The 19,660-nt window shown below is 43.2% G+C and overlaps 1 protein-coding gene across 4 annotated transcripts in view; it reads right to left on the bottom strand.

Annotated features, from left to right (window-relative positions):
* reln (reelin) overlaps window positions 1-19,660 on the bottom strand; it is a 91,859-nt gene that overhangs the window by 35,719 nt on the left and 36,480 nt on the right. For all 4 annotated transcript variants that reach the window (XM_086209300.1, XM_086209301.1, XM_086209302.1 and 1 more), the window contains exons 3-4: window positions 18,085-18,223; window positions 6,424-6,494 (exon numbers count right to left, since the gene is read on the bottom strand). In XM_086209300.1, the coding sequence (XP_086065426.1) occupies window positions 6,424-6,494; window positions 18,085-18,223 (210 nt within the window). The remainder of the gene's footprint in view (window positions 1-6,423; window positions 6,495-18,084; window positions 18,224-19,660) is intronic.

Raw genomic sequence — 19,660 nt, 5'->3', positions numbered from 1 at the left:
TTTGAACCAGTTTGAACACCTCTGTTCAGGAATTTAAATCTAACTTGGTTTCCTGATCAGTTTCTGTTGAGCGGCACAGTGACTTTGACCTTAGTGAACACGCCACGCTTCAATCCCTTTGAGCCTCTTTACTCTGCTCTGGTAGGTGGGGTGTTTTAAGGCAGCCTTACTCCATACTGAAGAGAAGGATAATCTGCCACCGTATTCTCTATCCAGGATGAGCCTGCCCACCTGATAACACACACTGAGATAACACACTGAGGTCTCATTCCGAAGTTTAACTCAGCTACAGTACTTAAGACTCTTTCAAACCTTACAGGAATTCTAAAATTTCCCCTGGGAGAGGGGCTTACAATAGTACAAGGACCACCAAAAACTCCTTCCAAACAAAAGAACCAAAAATCATGAAATGTGACCATTAAAAAAAACTTTCTTAATACCATTATGGCTCAGCAAATGCTACTTTCGTTAGCTGCCCTCATTTCTTCCTTTGGGTCCAAATGCTGGGGTCTTAGAAATGGATTTACTGTTCACAGAATGGTGGAAAAGTTTCATGCTGACTGTGGCTGTTGGAGTCTTAGTGCCTTGTCTGTCAGAGCTGGGCGGTTCAGTGGCTGTGACTCCGGCTGCTGCTCTGGTGTTCCCTGGTGCTCAGCATCATGGCTGGAGCTCCAGCTCAACGATGAAGCCCATTAAAAGCAGATCAAAGGGCCTTCTCTTCCTCTCTCCTTCCTCCCTCTCTAATCCTACAATGTCTCCTGATTCAAAACATGTTTAGAGGAGCTATCAACCCCAGCATGCGCAACTCTCTCATGTTTCCTGCTCATTATAAACATTCTTATTGAAGAGCAATAAAAAAGTGAGTATATAGTTGTATAATGAGTTTACATTTTAGATATTCAAAGAGCATGTACTAAAACTTGATTCCTGGTAATCCACCCTCTCAGACTGACAAAAAGTTATAAATGCTTGGTTGAGATTCTGCTTTCTACAGTCTTTTCTCTCGCTTAAACAAACCCTCCTAAATCACTTTCGGTCTTTCTAGTGAGGCCATTTGGCTGGAGAAGGGCCCAGAAGATCTTTTTTTGGTTGGATAATCCTTTCTATCTTCCAAAAAAAGGCCTCATTTGCAGTTTTCTTTCTCCATGCTTCATCACATTCTCCTGCTTTCTCCCTCTCTCTCCCTCTCTCTTTCACTGTCCTTCTATCGCAATCTCTCCCTCAAGCCCACCGCTCCATTCGCACGCATTCTGTGTCTCTCTCCCTAACCCTCTGTGCATCGGGACCAGACAGTGGCGCTCATTTCACTTGGATTAATCCCCTCTCACTTTCTTAAAGACTTCAATTACTGCCTCCTCTATTAGCAGCTCATCTCTGCTAATGCCTGTATCTGCCTGGCCAGGGCTTAGACTCACAGGCATGCATGGACACACACACACACGCACGCATGCACGCACGCACGCACACACACACACACACACACACACACACACACAGTTTTCCACAGTGAATCCGATGCTTGCTGCCATTTCCCTGCTATGCACAAGCACACATATAAACAGGAGGCTACACCCGTACTAAAATCGGGTGGGTGCTGATGAGCAGGATTGGGGTGATACGAGGGGGGACTAAATGAGCATAAGCTTCGGCAGACTCAGACATCTTGGCACAAAGAGAGCAGGGCACAAGTCATGTTAAATCCCCCCCCCCCCCTCTATTCTCTTCATCGTCTTCCCGCTCTAATCTCCTCCCTCTCTCTCTCTTTCTCTCTCTCTCTCCACTTTTTTCTCCACACTCTGTAAACTGCACCCACTCTTTCAATCTTCCTTGTTCTCCTCTCGTTTGCTCTTTTTCCCTCTGTCTGACTCACATCCTTAACGACGTGAATCGCGTTTGATGTCGAGTTGCTCTAACCGGCGGTTGCAATTACACTCTCACCAGGACACTGTTGTTTTTCCTTCTACGGTGAACAGAGAGAGGATGGTTCTCCAAGGTCAGGTTGCAAACCACTTCACTCCACTCAGCAAAAAGCAGCACCTTTGTGTGGTCTTCAATAGGCATCATTAAAATAATCATAGGTGAGTGGAGAGAAGACCGGCAAAATAATTACAACTTATTACTCAACTCCAATTTCTGTGTTACCTTCTCCAGCTATTTTTGGGGATAAGTGTGATCAAGGTTGATTTTCTCCACAATTGTTAGAATAAAGGAGCGCTCCAAACATCTCAAAACATGACTGGCGACGCAATCTTAGCCAGCATGCACAAATCTCTGTTGCAAACATCTCCTGGCTGTGATGGTGGGCAGCACAACATATTCTTCCACATCTACGCCACTCCTTGCTGGAGTTCAAGGTATTTCCAACAAAATTCATAAAATAACTAAAGAGGACAGTTAAATAAAGTTAAAAGAGGAATGAGAAGAGAGAGAGAAAGGAGACGGTCAGGACAGACAAGGTCTCAAGGTTTCTTTCTGGTGAGGGTTGACGGATGGCAAGCAAGGCAGAATTCAGCCAAGCGAGCAGGCTTGCTGGGGACGTGGGCGGGTGGGTGGGTAAGCGGTGGAAGGACGGAGGCCCCCCGTCCCTCCTCAGTTGCACTGTGATCAGGCGTCCCTCACAGAGTAGGGGCCTCTTGAGTTATAAGTCCCTTTAATAATCCATCTGGGTTGCAGCGCACTCGGCCAGACCCATAAAGACTAGATTTATTTCCTCCCTGGAAATGAGAGGGTCTGATGATGCTGGGCAGAAAGCAGGGACCGCTGGCCCTGCTGTCAGGAGATAGAACTGATGGACAGCCTGCAGGTTCAACACACAGCCACTCCACCCCTCCCCATAAAGCACCCTTTCCTGGGCCAACCCCCCCCCCCCATCCTCCCCTAACCTGGGTCTTTTAAGGGCAGCTCAGTACGAGTGTCTGTTGGCCATGCTCATCTCTCAGTACGAGTGCTTCTGTCTCTTCTTCCTGCCTGTCCGTTCTTAATCTGACAGTACACTTACTGCAGTGATCATCTGCATTTCGCAGCGTCATTCTTTAAAGAAGCTCTGTGAGTGAGTATAAACGATTTGACAAGGTGCTGATTGGCAGAGCCGTACCAGCTTTAAAGATTTTAAATGATTGTTGTCCTCTTCCACGGAATTCACAACTGAACGATACGTCGCTACCTCAGAAAGGAGGAAACATGGCTGATCCAGACAATGCAAAGACAATCATTTTTGGAGCAGCACCATACAGAATTATAAAATCAGAGCTTGAAATTTGACCAAGATGTCAGAAGAAAGGCTGAAGTGTGGGAGGCGAGTATCACAGAGCTCAGCTGGACCCCAGATGATAACGCAATGTTTCATCCGGGTTCAGTGGGTTATGCTAACAATATATCAGTTCAGCGAGCTAAACAAAATGACATCACCATAGCCACAGATCATCATCTATGCTTCTTTTTGTCATCCTGTTACTCTGTCAGTGAGTTCACTTTTTCCGCTGCAAATTTGCCGTCGAGCGCCCCAGTAATCCCAAAGAAACACAGAAATAAACACTCTAATTGGTGCAATGATTTTATTTATTTGTGCAGTCCAATTTTTCTTGTCTGAATCCACAACTGTGCTAGTTATAGAGTACGTAATGGGTTTCTTTCAGGAGCAGAGGAAGGCCATGTTAGAAGTATGAGGTAGATTGAAGGGAAGAAGGGCTGGGGCAAAGACGAGTGAATGGGAGCTAGTGGGACCATGCCATCCCAACACTGCCAGACATGATGTTACATACAAACACGCAAACCCAGCCTCTGCCTCTAGTCTTTAGGAGGCGCCAGCGTAGAAATATTAAAACTACCGCTTGTGAACTTGTAGGGAGGCTTTCTGCTTCTGAGAAGCAAAGCGCTGCATGTCAGACGCTGCTACTCTGGGTAAACGGCTTATCTCTTTCCTCGTCTTTATCCTTACATCTCTTATTTACATGAGAATTTATTCAATTGATCACCTAATCTCAATTTCTTTATAATTTTAAGCTCAAATTGATACTCTAGCTAATCTGCCCATTTGCTCTTGAAACCTCACCCTGGCTGATCACCTCTGATTGCCTTCTTATTAGAGCAGCCAGCCCTCTGTTTCTCTCCATCCCTCCCTTTCTCTTTTACTCCTTCCCTCCCTCTTCTCTAAGGATCATAACCCTGCTTTAGATAGCTTTCATTTCTCCAGCTCTTCAAAGCTTGAGTCTTAAGCATATGAACTTCTGATGTGGCTTGAGCTGGCCTCGTATCTTTTATTCCACTTTGAATGCTAATGCCTAGATTTAAAGTAACTTTGCTCGGAACAGCCTGCACTTTCTTTGCCACTCTGTGGATGAATTTGAGATGGTAGCATATTTGATCCTGCCGGAGGGGAGAAGTCTGCTGGCCTCTTCCTCACCCGCTGGTAAGTCTCACTTTGTCGAGGGAGCAAGACAACAAGCATGATTTATGTATATTTTTCATTGTCTTTCAGTGTTGTTTTCTGTAATGCAGCTTAGCACAGAAGCCCCAAGAGGCAAGAGGATCGTAGTATCGGAGCTCCATTGCTTTTCCGTTCCACATACAAGTGCTCAGAGTGGTATTTAAGTTATATTTAGAACATGAGCTAGTTGAGCACCACAGCCTTTTGTGGCCGAAATGAGTATTACAACAAGAAAAAAGAACAACAACAACAACAACAACAACAACAACAAAAACGATCCAGTCAAAATTTTATTTCTTCTGTCATTAAGAAAATAATTTAAATCAGACCTAAGAAATCAATTGCTAGACTTTTCTTCTCCCCTGTCTCTCAGGGATTCCATAGTTTTGATCTTGTTTTATGTCAAAGAAGTCCTCAAGTTTCCTTTTATGTCAAAATTGGACTTTTCGTACTTTAAACAGCAGCACAGCTCCTTTGAGGCTGCAGGTTTTGGTTTCGAAAGTGGAATAGGAATGGAGCACAGTGAGTGAGATCAGCGGAGCAGAGAAGGACGATGCTTTTCTATGTTTGGAGAATCCACAAGAGACATGAAATGATCAGACCCATTTGTGTTCTCCTTTCCCTTCATCTCTCCTCTGTCTCCTTTTGCCTTCTGTTGGCCATGCTCATCTCTCATTTGTGATTCAGAGTTCCTGCCACAGTTTGGCAACAGAAAAATTGTTGCATGATTGTCCATCAGAGGAAAAAGCCTGCAACAAGGTCGACCAACCACTAAAAAAAAAACATTTTCACCCTGTTTTACATTTAAATGATGCTTAATCGACCAACTATCCAATGCTTTAATACACTTGAATCACCTGCAAATTATGTCACCACAGTTTGTCATTAAGGCTATTTTTTCATCCCTCCATCTGTCCCTCTGTCATCTCATCCCTTCTTCACTATGTCACCAGTGCTATGAGTCATTTATAGCACTACATTCCTCAGCTGTACACCCACATGTTTACTGCAAACATCCTTTTCCTCACCACCTCCCTGCTAGTTACTCTGTCTGCTCTCCTTCATGACTCTGCGAGCTCTTCCGACTTGTCTGCCGTACTTTCATTAATGTGATTCTGTAGGGTCTTGGCAATGGACAACTGACTGTTGTTGGCTGCAGATGGTTCATTTGCAGAGGGAAAAGATGGGGCAGTGTGTCAGTGGTAGTGAGCATGAGCTCTCCGGCAAGGAGACAGAGAACAGGAGCCTTGTCATTCCCTCTCTGTCACTCCACCAGGCCTTACTGAGGGCTCTGAGCCCCCATCTTCTCCAAGTGGCATGCAGCCACTATAAGTTGAGCACTCCAATCATTGCTCCCCAGTGACCCGCTGGGGGACACACTTATGATGAAGAGTTGCCAGAGACTTGCCACATTTTTTTTCTACACAGGCTAAGTTATCATAATTTCAAGATTCGAAATGTTCCTCCTAAAACAGTTAGCAGAAAGACCCCATCAGCAGTTGGTGTACTTTCAGCATTAAAGTCAAATTTGATCTATAAGGCGGGTTTGAGTGAGAAGGAGGCTTCTTTCCTGTAAACAAGCAATTATACACACTCAGCATGCAGGGTGGGACTGCACTGTCTGTCAATAGCTACTTAAGGCTGTCACAGAAAGTGGATATAAGCAGCGTCGGCCGTAAAGCGTAAATCTTCAGCAGAGAGAGAGAGAGAGAGAGAGAGAGAGAGAGAGAGAGGTAAAAAAGATGAGTTTAGCATAAGCTGAAATTAAGCTGGCAATATAGGACCTCCAAATATCTCAAGCTCCAGCTCCTATCATTATGAAGAAAGAGTGTCAGGAAGTGCTGCTATGCTACTGTCAAGAAGTATCAGCCATACTCTGTCATCTGTATCTCTAACAATGTGTGCATAAAATGAACAATGAAGGGAAGGGAGGTTACGTGGGTTTGTTGGTGCATGTACGGGTATGAAGAGGAGGAGTTTAATGTACACGCACTCACCTCCTTGTTCACAGAGCTGCTGGGCCAGAGCATCCTTGAACAGGATCTGTCCACGGTTTGTTGCCGTAGCTCTGAAAGGAAGAGGAAGAAAAGAGCAGGGAACATGAACACAAAAAGCACCAAGGAAATGGTTAAGTGGTTTGTCCTTAAAATATTAAGTTGAATCCTGCACAGATGGTAGCATTCCTCACTAAACCATCACTGGTTCAAATGATCCAAAATAATAATAATTTTTTAAAAAGTACACATTTTTAGTTCATGCAACAGCGCGGAACATGTACGTCATAGTCTCCGCTGGGGTGTTGTCGGTGTTACCAGTTCAGCTGTAAATCAGTGAACAAATTGTGTTGGTCATCACACAGCCCCCGCAAAATGACTCGTTTCACTGATAACATTTAGAATGTTAGAAAAGCTGTACACATATAAGCTGTGTACATTCAAGTAAACACAGGGCTAACAGGAAGTGCCCAGTTCCGCTAGCTTAAATCTCTGGTGCCCACAGAGAATGTCTCAAGATTCAAAAACTCCATATCCAGTGACATGCAGAGAGATTTACCTGGTGGTGTTTGAGAGCCTCAAGAACATCAAGTGGACCCATTGCAAGGGCTTGAATAAGGATGTTCATGCACTAAAGCTTTAAATATGGTTAAATATGGTAGTGCCTTTCGGTAACTGGAATACCCACACGCATATCATTACATTAACGTTACACGTGGTCATACAGCATAATATCTTCTAATATCATCGCTTCCCTGCACCAGCGCTGAATTCTTGCATGCTGCTGACAGCATGTTGCATGTTATATGTATGGGATGTAATGTGAATTTCTGCGAGTGGATATGAAATGCATTATTCATTTGAAAATGGAGCGATCTTTAAAAATCTTCAAGGGTGAGACGGCTCAGAGTGTAGTGGGATCTTGTACACAGATACCGAGACATGCTGTGCTGCACCGTAGCCATGTGGAAAGAACCAATCTCATTTGAAATAGAGGAAGGTTAAAGGATAAAGATCTTCAGTACAGAACAGCACTTGAGTCATAGGAAATAGACCCTCCAGAAATATACAGCTGGCCAATACCCTCCTATGTCCAGTCTTTTCAGGTTTGGTTTCCCCTTCAATGAAAATAAAGTCCATAACACGGACACAGGAAGGAGAGTGAGATGAAAACTCCTGCCAGCTGAAATTGGGGACAGGACATAAGCATAAAAATCTAGAGCCCTTTGAGCTGATTCAATTTAGCTGCAAGTGTAAAATGTGCAGCGGACTGACCTCTTGGAGGAAAGTGTTCAAAAGGAGACAAAACTACACTTTATTACACCCCTATAACAGCACACACACTACACAACCACTGGAGTTGACTGAGGTCAAACACATAAAGAAGATCAAATGTTTTCTGAGTCTGAAACTCACATCTTGGTCGGTAGAAATACCATTTTGTAAATCGGAGCAACCTCATGTTTAAGCACAGAACTACCGCCTAACCAATATTTGTCACTAATCCTCACATCTCTGTCTCAGCGCTCAAGGTATTCCCAATATTTAGAAACAGCTGACTGATTCCACCAGGGACAGCTGTGGTCACATTCCAGCAGGGACACGTTGGTTCCTCCTCTGCTCATCTTGATGAGAGCTTTTCACGAGCTGAGTATTTGGTTGTGCTGATTTCCTCAACCTCGCATTAATTGCGTTTATGTGGGTATTTCCTACTTTTTTTTTAAAAAATTAACTTTGAGTGAATTTTAATTTTTAAAACAAATTTTGAGAAATGCTGCCAAAAAGAAGCCTGAGTAAAGGAAGCTCATGTACAGTTTTTAACAGACTCTGACTTTCCTCTGCTGCTTCATTCTTCTTCTCCTGCCTCCGTCACTGCGTGGATTCGCCTCGCACCACCCATACGCTACCCCACCCTGGCCCACCATGCAGAATCAGGCTTTTTACAGGTGCCAAGGCATTTACACGTTCATCTCAGCTTATGAATAATGAATCGGCCCCTCATTAATTAGTAAAGTGCTCTTGTGCCTGTGCAGAACTGGGGAGAAAACACACTTAATTACAGTCATATTTCAGAAATTGGGTGAAAACTAATTTGAGTTTGGTATTTATGAATAAAAGATGACGCATAACGAACAGCGGGTGGGGATGTAGGAACAAGGCCCTTAAATATTTACTAAACACGCTCTCAGCTCGACTTCACTAAACAGATTTTGTTAACTGCCACAGAACATTTGACCTCGCACACATCTAGCAGTGCTTGGTGAGTAGGAGAAAAATAACATTCAGAGTTGAGTGGGAAGGCTGAGCAATACCAGGGGACTTTTTTTTTCAATGCAATGACATAGAAATCTCTTAAAAAGTCAAAAGGTCTTGTTTTTTTTTTTCTATGTATGAACTTTCCTTTCAATAAATACGAAACCATCAGCTCAACAAATATATATTCAATTTTGAAAGAATGCTTCTCTGCGATATTGTGTGTTTTTAGTGCATTTGAGTGTGCATGAGTGTGTATGTCATTAAAGCTGTGGCCAAAAGAGGGCATTTAGTGAGAGCGGAAGAGTGTGTGATCAGCACAGTGTGACGCCAGTGTCTGCCCTGCTGTCACACTCCAGCGGGCTCCTCAGTGTGTGTCTCTCATAAGTGTCTCCACCTTGGGAGCCACACACACACACACACACACACACACACACACACACACACACACACACACACACACACACAGAACAGTACAAATACACACAGAGCATTTACTGAACATCTAAATGGTAATTTGACTTTCTTCGGGGGGAGGAAGTAATTAAGCGCCTAAATGTGTTGTCTTTTTATCCTCTCTCTGTCCTCAAACAAGGGATCATTCATCTTGTGAAAATAAGTGTCATCCTCTTTTCTCTCATTAGACTGAAGGAGCAAATCTCAGGGATGAGGAATATGAAGGAAAAGGGAAGGTCCACTTTAGGGACTGACAGAGAAACAATATAAATGAAGGAGGGACGAGAGATGGGGGATCAGAGGAAATACAAAGATGGCCTTGTCTCTCAACCCCACTATCTGCTGTCAAATATCAAGGCATGCAAGTAAAAGCAGGGAGCCAGTTGACACACACGTTTCAAAGCATGCATGAGCTTTAACATGTATGCAGATGGACAGGCTGTCACTCAAAAAGCTCCCGAAAGGGTCTGGAGTGGGTAATTACCAAGCATGTCTTCCATGTTAGATTACATGTTGCTGTCGGCCCTAAGTATCCCCCAGGAGCTACTTTGACAGCTCCCTGCTAACCACACACACAAGCACACACAAACACACAAGCACACACACACACACGTCACCCTCATACATGATTTTAAATATAGCTTTGGCTACTTAAAAAACAAAAATATACAATGAATATTTACTCTTGTAACTGTTTAAAAGCATTCAGACCAACATAAACACGGTAAGCGAGTGATTCAATATACATGCAGAACGCACGTTAAAAAAAAACACTCACCCTCTTCGGTTCAACTCCAAATTTGTTACCATTTATTATCATTTTTCTCTCACAGCTCACTAGACCTGTTAGTAATCATGATTACTGTGAGGATTCAGTGCATTTGGACCAATCCCCTAAAATAACACACCCTAATTGGTTGATTTATTGTTGTGTTGAGGACCAGCTGTGGTTATGGCACCACAATCAGGCACAGCAGGAAAAAAACAATGGAGAGAAAAATAGTGAAGTGAAGACAGGAAAATAGCAGGGATTCCAGCCAAATGTAACACAAATGAGACGGAGTATTTCTTTCTGCAGTAAATAATGGGAATTTAAGAACGTTTTCATGAAATTATTAGGAGTTGGAGTTGTCTACTGTCAGAACAGAAATCCTGACTGACATGAAACCTTACTACCACTGGCTGATATTACCTATAAGTTCCAATATCCAGTGTAAAGTTAGTGATTATAATATCTAAATAATAATTTCAGAATGTAAGGAAGATGTTCCAATAATGGCATAACTTTCAACATTCTGTGTGTGTTGCCTCAAGAATCATTTTTATCCTCTGTTAAAGAAAAAAAAACATTCTGGGAACAAAGTAAAACCTTTCTAAAATATTTTCAGAATCATTTCAGAACAAAAAAAATTCTAGCTGGGTTATTTGTTATTCAAGAACTATCTGAAGCACCTTCACATTTTAATATCACACAGCAACAAGTCAGTCGGAGTGTTTCTATCTCACATTCAGGTAATTAAATCTTTTTTTTTTCTTCCAAAAAAATGCAACGGAACAAAGGCCTCTAGGACGCATACAATATTTTTTCTGTGAAAATGAGAATATTTTAAGGGAAATTTTCCCATCCCATCATCCTAATGTGTAAAAAGAATTCAAATGAGCTGATGGCAGCACGTCTAGAGAGAAACTGTAATTTCATCAAAGCGCCAGCACCTCACGTTTCTCTTGTTCTAAACTGAGCTGCTACCACCAGGGCTTGAGAAGGTGGGACTGGCTTTGTGGAATCAAATTACTCTCCCCCCTCCCACCACCCTCAAATTAATTAATTGAAAAAGGCTCTTGGAGAACATGCAAATTTAATGAAGCTCCACAGAGGAGGGATTTGGGAGTTATTTGGCAAATTACCTGCTTGTTAACATGGGGTCACAGAGAGTTACGACTCCATACAGCCAGAAGATGTGCAGTTACTACTCACTATACAGCCAGGAAGAGCGCAATGGACCCTCGTAGGAGTAATAAAAGACTCTTTTCGCGCCAGACATTTGGATTTGTCAAAGCGGGTAAAGTATGTGTGAAAACACTAACATTAGCAATGGCGCCATTCCATTAAGTGTCCATTAAGATGCTGGGATATCCTGATTTTAGTTGAATTCTTTGGACATGTGGTTATGTGTCACAAATCTGGGTTTTCGCAGCAGTTTGCAACGTTGCAACACACATTCTCCCGCCTGGTTGCTCAATCGTCTACATCTAGGTCGGCCATCAGGTAGGCTTGTGTCTGCTCATCTAAAATAAATGCGGCCATCATTAATAGTGTTAATTACACCTGTGTTTTTCCTTGTGTCTGCTGAGGAAAGGGATTAGAACAATAAGAAATCTTAGAGAATCAGCTTTGTCTCCACAACGTGGCTTTCTCTGGGGTCAGATTAGGACAAGAGGGAAAAGAAGGGTAATCTACCGTATTTATCCAGAGTCAACAACTGTGATATGAATCCCAGCAACAAGTCAGGTCTGTTATTTATCTTGTGAAGACAGAATGGAGCACACTTGCAGGAACAGACAGCGCAGAGTGATCATTTCACACAAAATTCTTCTGGAGCAGACCCCTCTCCCCTGGGCATGGTTCATTTTGCTGCATTTAAAAGCAAGTGCTTTTCTTTTTTCCATCTCTATGCGCCATTTCATCTAGAATTCATAAGTCCCAGCAGGTGGGACCTCAGTCCCCTGATGAGACTGTGATGTTGGTGCAGCGCAGACATGATGCAGACACTTTGACAATATTGATCAGAGCCACGTGGACACGTGTGTCTCAGATGTATCTGTATAATTATGAGGGTCAGGGATCATCCCTTGGGAAATAAGAGAAAAATCATGAATGCAGAGACCTTTAGAGAATGCAGCACTAGAGGATCTGTTGCGGAGGGAGGGAAGGGGTTTGCCTCGAAAAGTTAAAGATTTACTATGAAATTTTGAAATTGGAATCATTTTAAAAGTTGAGGAAAGGTTAAATACATCAGTACGAGAAATATAAGAGTTCCCGTCTTATATGTGAATACGTGTTCCATAAAAATTGGAAATACAGGAGTGGACTTTTGTCAGATTTGCTGCTCTGCTCTGGTTGTTGAGGGGAAAAAAAAAAGAGGACGGAATTTATGTGTTCTGTCATCTTTCACGTTTCTCCCTCATATTTCTGTATCTACAATGCCAAAATGTGATTACCTTTAACCAATCATTCATGTTGCTTGTCACAATGTCTGCAGTGAATCTGTCACACAGCCACAGGCCAGCAGCTTTAATGAAGAGGGGAGCTCATTAACCAGGGATTTCATGTTAACACAGACTAAAAGATTGACTTGATGAATAGGAAATCAATGGAGAGGCTAATACCAGGAGAAATTAGGTCTGAGAAAGGTCACCTGTCACTCTAACTCTGACCTTTGACCTCTGATGAATATAACAAGCTGTCTATAATCCTACCTCCCAAGTTCACAGATGTGATGGACAATATGGCAGAGACTGGAAATTGAGAGGTCAATCAAAGATTAGATTGATCACTTGATTCTGTGAGCCCTTGTGTCCAATAATGTTGTATTAAAATTGAGGCTATTGTGTGTGCGTGTGTGTGTGTGTGGGGGGGGGGGGGGTGTAAATATCGAGCCAATGCATCAGCACCTTTAAAGGTCTCATTAACAAACCTCTTAAAACACACTCTGACAAAGTTTCTGACATTGTGCTATTTTCTCAGTCGGGATTTGAAGACACGGCTGATAAGATGGAATCAGCATGACTTACATGTTTTTTGCCGGAGTTGGAAATAAACTTTAATCGTCTCAGGGGGAGTAAGTGCTATCCAGTGTCACAACACAAGCCAACACACCATCTGTTAGGTGATGCTTCATTGGTTAATGTTGGTTTCTGCTCAATATTCCATAGCTGTGCCTTTTTACACCACAGCATTGCAGATAGATTTCAATCAGATTTGAAATTGGGGAGCATCCAATCCAGTCAGGGCCATTATGTCTGTCAACATCCCACACTACACTATCATTTGGGTGGATAATCATCCCGATAAACCACAAATTGGGAACAATCCTCCCATCCCCAGTGGAGGAATAACAGAAGATCTAAACTTGGATCCCTAACTTCCTGTGGCAGTCATATTTATTATTGGGCCTCATTTTAAAAATGATCAGAAATGTTCAATTTCCGACCTGTAAACTAATTGCCGCAGCAAATGTGTTATACTCCACAGGTGGCAGGGGAGAAGGAAAAGTGTCTGCAAACAGTCTGCACAGCATATAGTTCCATGACATGGAGAGACAGTGGGCCACCAGTTCACCAGACATTCATTTTCTCAGACGAAGAGTAATTAAAGCAATCTCCCAGCCAGCAGCTGTATGACTCCCATGGGGGGACAGTACAAAACAAAAGCACACTGTACTGACTGCGTGCAGACAGTAAGTGAAGCAGAATAAAGGCAAAGAACGGAGGAGACGCACCAGCGATTCTTTGCATACACCAGAGGAAACTATTAACCATTCTCACCTCTGTTAAGTGCAGCAAAGCATTCAGTACATTATAAAGTGGTATGAGCTGTCATGTCTCAGCAAGAAGAATAAAAAGCGGGGCACAGCTGTGGTCGGCGCAATCATGCAAGCTGATTTACATGAGAAACGGTTTCTCTTGGCCTGAGAGGTATAGCTTCACTGTGACACTAGCATGTATCATATTTGAGAGTGTATCATGTTGCAACTGCAACAAATACACACTGTTCATTCATGTACTGTATGTTGCTCAATTGACGATGTTTGAAAATAGCAAAACGAGTGTTTCATCATCATTTTCCTGGGTCCGGGCCTCATTGCACCGCCACTCAGCTGACCGATACGCCGAAAGAACACTTCATGAAGAGCGTCACAGGTGGACTAACAGCGTCGAGCGTCCTCTGTGTGGTGTGCCTTCTCAATATCCCCCAACATTGTAATCTGGGTTTTCTTCAGCAGGGTTTTGGCATAGCCAGACCATCAGTTCGATGTTAAATGAAGATGGATGTTTTGGTTTATAATGCTGGTTAGGGAAAATTGAATCCTTTCCCCACAGAAATCTGTCAGAATAGGGATGGAAACCTAGTGACAAGTTGACAATTCTAAACATATTATTCTGCTCCACCATGCAAAATCCAAATATGATCAAGTTTCCCCTCCATCTCGCTCCACGGCGCAGCCAGACAGAGCAACAACACGTGCGGGCATGTGTGGCCCCATTCATTGCTGCTTGCAGCTTTAATTAGAGCCTACCCTAGAATGTTTGCCTTGGCAGAATTCCGACTCTCTAAGTGCTTTCTAGTTTATATATGCTTTCATTTAATTTTATTTTAACCAAAACCACGATCTCTCACAAATGCTAACCAATGTGTTTAGTGTCTAAACTCCACAACTGGAGCGACTATTTTATAAAATTGTATTATCCGGTGCCATGAAAGAGTGTTTAGCGTTTTGGTTGAGGCATGAAAAAACAAATGTTTCCTGAGAGTATGTGCTCAAAGGCGGCTCTAAAGATATGAAATGAGACAACGAGAAGGACAAAAAAGTTGAGGATTCAAGTAGATAATGTGCACCATTAGTCACAGAAAAACAATAACCAACTTCCTTGATGAAAAATTAAAGGCATTAATGTTTTTTTGGCTTCCTTGTCTGCAACTATACGTCTGACTTGAATAACTCTTACATATCAGCTGACATTAAAATAGCTTCAATCCCCTCTGACAACACCAAAACAGTGTCACATTTGATGAAGATAGACACTTTGTTTTTTTTCATCTATGAAATGAGCAGCATCCGAATCTAATCTTCTGAATGTTTCCAATAAATAACGCTTTGTTTGGCCTTTCAGCACCATGGACAAGTCACATCAACCCTCATAACCTCAGCAAGTTTCTATAAATCCCATTCAGAGTGACAAGGAGCCGACCTGACTGCATGAGTGGACAGGGAAAAGGGACAATCAAAGCAGATTTCATACGTTCGTATCTGGGGAGCACCTCCGGCACACTCCACCCTGTTTTCGTCAATGACAGGTTCAAAGTAGCAGAACGGAGCCAGTCTGTCTGGGCAGGCAGCCTCTCTCTGTGTTTTTTCCACTTGATTTTCGATTGTGTGTATTTGGTGTATTTTCATGCATTTCTCTGAGGAGTGCGTGTACCCACCTCTCACCCACCCCCCACCTGCTTCCCCCTTTGCCTTCACTCTTCTTCCTCTCCAAGGCCTCCTCTTCTCTTTAGGTGGCAATTTACAGCCACCCAGAAAATGAGTTCTTCTGGATGCCCACGTCACTGCACTCTATCAGTCTCCTGCCAGTGATCTGTTACCAGGAACACTCCCACAATATTGCCCATAAAACTGCTCACCGGCCCCATATCAGCATGGTGACGGGCCAGCTCCGGCCCTGTGAAGGACATCGGATGTCTGCGGCTTTAATTCAAACACTCACGGACACTGCTTGAAGAAGAATCAATCACTGCAGAGCTACTATTGGCAAGGGCAGGACATGATCAAATGTAATTTCTCTTACACCAATAAGACCATATTTTATTACCTTGTTTGACTTGAATGATGGCAGCAATTGCTATAAAACTGTATTTCTTGGGAGAGAAAATGAAACTTTTTACATTTTTCTGTCATTTTCTCTCCCAGAGTTTTCCTTTTTTGGTGTTTTTCAACTGGACAGTTGACAGCACAAAGGCAGCTGGCACACACTGTAATTGTTCAGCTACTGGGGAGCCCCATTTTCCAATCAAATCTTGAGCTCAAGAGTAGGAGAAAAGCCTCGGACAGATTCGAAGTTTCTAGCAAACCTAACTGTGTAACTCAGATTAAATAGTCTCAAGCACCAACATTAAATATAATGCACGTACGATGTGACAGGCAAGTCTATGAGCAGCAGCATCAGTATGAACAATGTCATTAATCAACAGTGATGCAAGGCAAGCTGCAAGCTCTTGCAGGAGAATGTGGACACAGTTGTGGCTCGGCTGCTTTTTTAAGTTTAGCCACAGTTCCATTTGAGTTGAGAGACTGCAACTTTTCATCTCAACCTTGCATTTCTATCAATTCATTAATTCTTAGCAGAAGTCTCTCTGAGATGATCAGCCTAAATTTCTGACACCGTCAGATATTTTTCCCAGTCTAGTCAGTCATCTTGGAAACTGTCTCACAATGCAGCATAGCGTTGTCTCTGAGCACAGATAAGGAGCCCAAAATCCCCCATTCATTGCCAGCTTCAAGAGGAAGAAATGGCACTTGAGGTGGCCTCTGGCTTTGGTGCCACGCTCCAGCTGTAGTCTCACCCAGAGTCCCGTGTCAGAGCATTGAGGGAGCAGTATACACTGAGACAAGGATGGTAAAGATAAAGATGGGAGAACCAGGGTGCAGTGTGTGTGTGTGTGTGTGTGTGTGTGTGTGTGTGTGTGTGTGTGTGTGTGTGTGAGTGAGAGAGAGAGAGAGAGAGAGAGAGAGAGAGAGCGAGAGAGACTCCAGCCAGCTTGAGTATGACTGGCTGACTTTGATAAGGTCAGCCACATGGGCCCCTATTGTCATATAGTTGTGGCCCCCTGCCAGCCCCGCTGTCAACAGCACTGACACACTGCTGCTCCCTGGTTTACACTCACATACAAACACATAGACATGAACACAAACACTAAAGGAAACACACAATCCTCATAAGCTGACACACGCTCAATAGTAAATGTGTTTGCTGGCAGACAAAACAAGCCTGTAAATCGGTTTGGCTCCGTGGATATTGTCTAAATGGCAGCTCCACTTCAGCAAATTCCCCAGCTGAATCCTTTTCTGTCAGTCTGTCCATAAAAGTCTCTGTCTGATAGTCTATCAAGTCCCTCCAGGAATTCATTAAGGGATTTTTGCAAGTACTGCCAACATGCTCAATTTAGTTGTGGTTTTAGTGAAACAGTGATGTGCAATTTGCAATGTTTTTCAAGTCTTTAAGGAGGATGACTGCTAATGAAAGGAAAAATGCAAGGATATCTCTGACTATCCAGGAATTAAAGTCATACGATGATTATCTCAATATTTGATTTGTTTTCAGAAAAACAACAGGCTGCCCTTGTCAGACATTTTCAAAGATCTCAGTAAGTTACTGCTGTGACTTTGCATGGCACACTTTATTGGAACCCTCCCTTTTCCTCCACGCTTCTCCAGCAACAGCTGATAATTGCATTTTGACTGATTATCAGCATGAGGCTGTAAATCACCAGCCAAGAGAACTAAAGGGAATAAGAGTTAGAGGGTGTTACCAACAGAAAGAAATGGAGACAGCAGAGGGGATGAATGCAAATGGGGAAAAGTCAAGGCCAGGACTATGTGGGCTGAAGAAGCAACATGAAAGTTTCAGGAAAACCCAATCAGCACTGTGTACACGAGTGGAGAGACAGACAGACCGCTAAATCGCCTCTAATACCCCTGAGAAACTACTTACTGTTGCTGGCCCTGAGTGTGATGCAACAGAAACACATGTATCCCATCAAAACCACTGTTTGAGTGGACAACATGAATATGAATCGGTGTGCAAGAGTTGGAGCAGGAAAAGTTTCTCCATCACATCTTACTCAATGACAAGAGTGGGTGTCCCACCCTTCCCGGGGGAATAGGAGGATCTGAACAACCACTCATGCATTTTTCCAAAATCCCCCTGAATAAGGGGATGAGAATATTTCTGTTAATTCTCGGGAAGATAAACACACATGCTCACTCTTTCATACCTGTCAATGCACAGGCATTGTCAATAAAGATATAATCACGCAGACACACCCCAGGTTTAACCTTTTTTCCGGTCATCATGTACTGGTGCTTTCTCTGACAGGATGAAGAACACCACCAGCCATGGTCACTGGTGTATTATATCATTCTTGCAGAACACACACAGAGACAAATGACTTACAAGAAGTTGACGCAGCCGGTACCAGGAGGGGGAGCGATCCAGACGAAGCTGAAACTGGTGGAGGGCTGGTGGCTGACATGGGAGGCCACCACACTGCACACAAACTGAGTTCCACTATACTGACGCTCTGGCATCACACCTGTAGGAGAGAGAGGTGAGGAGAATGAGAGAGACAGAGTTATCTGGAGATTCACACCGTGACTGAGCAGTTTAAATCATATCAGCACCGCAGTGATGACTTTTACACACTGAAAGCAAAACATAAAACTTGATTCATGTAATTTATCCCAGTAAAATCAAATGTTGTGCTTTTGCTCTATGCTTTACATAACTGTCAGGTTCCTTCCAAGCTAATTAAAATCAGTTATGAAATGGTCGATGGGGTGTGTTAAAGTATGTTTTCATGGGGCTCAAAATCTCGAGCCACATGTCTGGTACCATGCATTAAAAATGTTCTTCTTTTTCGTTCCATCAGCTTCTCACTTGCAGACTTTTTTGTAATTCCTGTAAGCATGTTTAAAAGTAACACTTGAACAGGAAAGTCAGCATAAGTCATCGAGGTGTGTGTGAGATATAACAAGGGCCAGCGTGAATATGTGACCACTGATAGTAAGAACAAGGGCGAAGAATTGACTTTACCAATTTTTGGAGCGTTATAAAGTGTATATAGACTCGGCCTCAGTCCGCTCATTCTCCCTTCTTTTCAATTCCTTTCTACCCAGTTGTTTGATCTACTGCTATTCTACTACTATTTTTTACCTGCTTCGCTCTCCCAGCTCAACCAACTTCTCTACCTCCCTACTTTTGTCCTTTCATCGCTCGTTCTCTCCCACTCTTTTCTCCCCATTTGCCAGCTGACACGACATACTGATGCCGTTATTAACGAGAGTCTGGGTACGGCTATGATTGCACCAATGGAACTGCATCATGTCACACAATCTCCAAATCACAGAGGGCAGCGGCAGGACACACGGACCGACTCATCAATCACTGAGCAGGGCATTCAGAAGGCTTTCATAATTAGAGGTCTCTAAATGACTTTCCAGCGTCCGTAAAGAGATGTCTAAACTGTGCAGTAAGTATCATGACTTCAACTACAGTGAAGTGCAATTTCAAACACATGACACGATCTGTGCATCTCCGGGTAGATCTGGATAGTCACTGAGTCAACATGGGTGGCACAATGACCAGCTTCTAAACAAGAAGACTGGGCCCAGGCATTTCTATTGCCACAGACAAAACCATGCACGTTTAATCAGAGGTGTGCCTTCTCCCCCCTCTCTCTCTTCCCCTCTCTCCCACCCACCCTGCAGGTAAGCAGTCTAGATAACGAATGAATGAATAAATGAATAAGTCAACACAGTGTGGTCAAGTTCATGCAGCGCAAACATGCTGTATGTGATTGTCCCATTTATGACGATGTGCTCTGAGATATATCACCAGCAAACACAATCTCCTCTCCTCCCTCCCTCCCTCCTTCCTTCCATCCCCCTCCCAAATCGCCCCTCTCTAATAACTCACTGAGAACTTAATCATACTCCTAAACAATGATTAATAACAGTGAGTCTTTAATATC

Source organism: Aulostomus chinensis, chromosome 7, assembly GCF_037954235.1.
Source record: "Aulostomus chinensis isolate RoL2024-O1b breed Wild chromosome 7, RoL_Achi_v1.0, whole genome shotgun sequence".
NCBI classification, from domain to species: Eukaryota; Metazoa; Chordata; class Actinopteri; order Syngnathiformes; family Aulostomidae; genus Aulostomus; species Aulostomus chinensis.
Note: the sequence above shows the minus strand (reverse complement) of the source record. Positions and strands in the feature narration are given on the sequence as shown.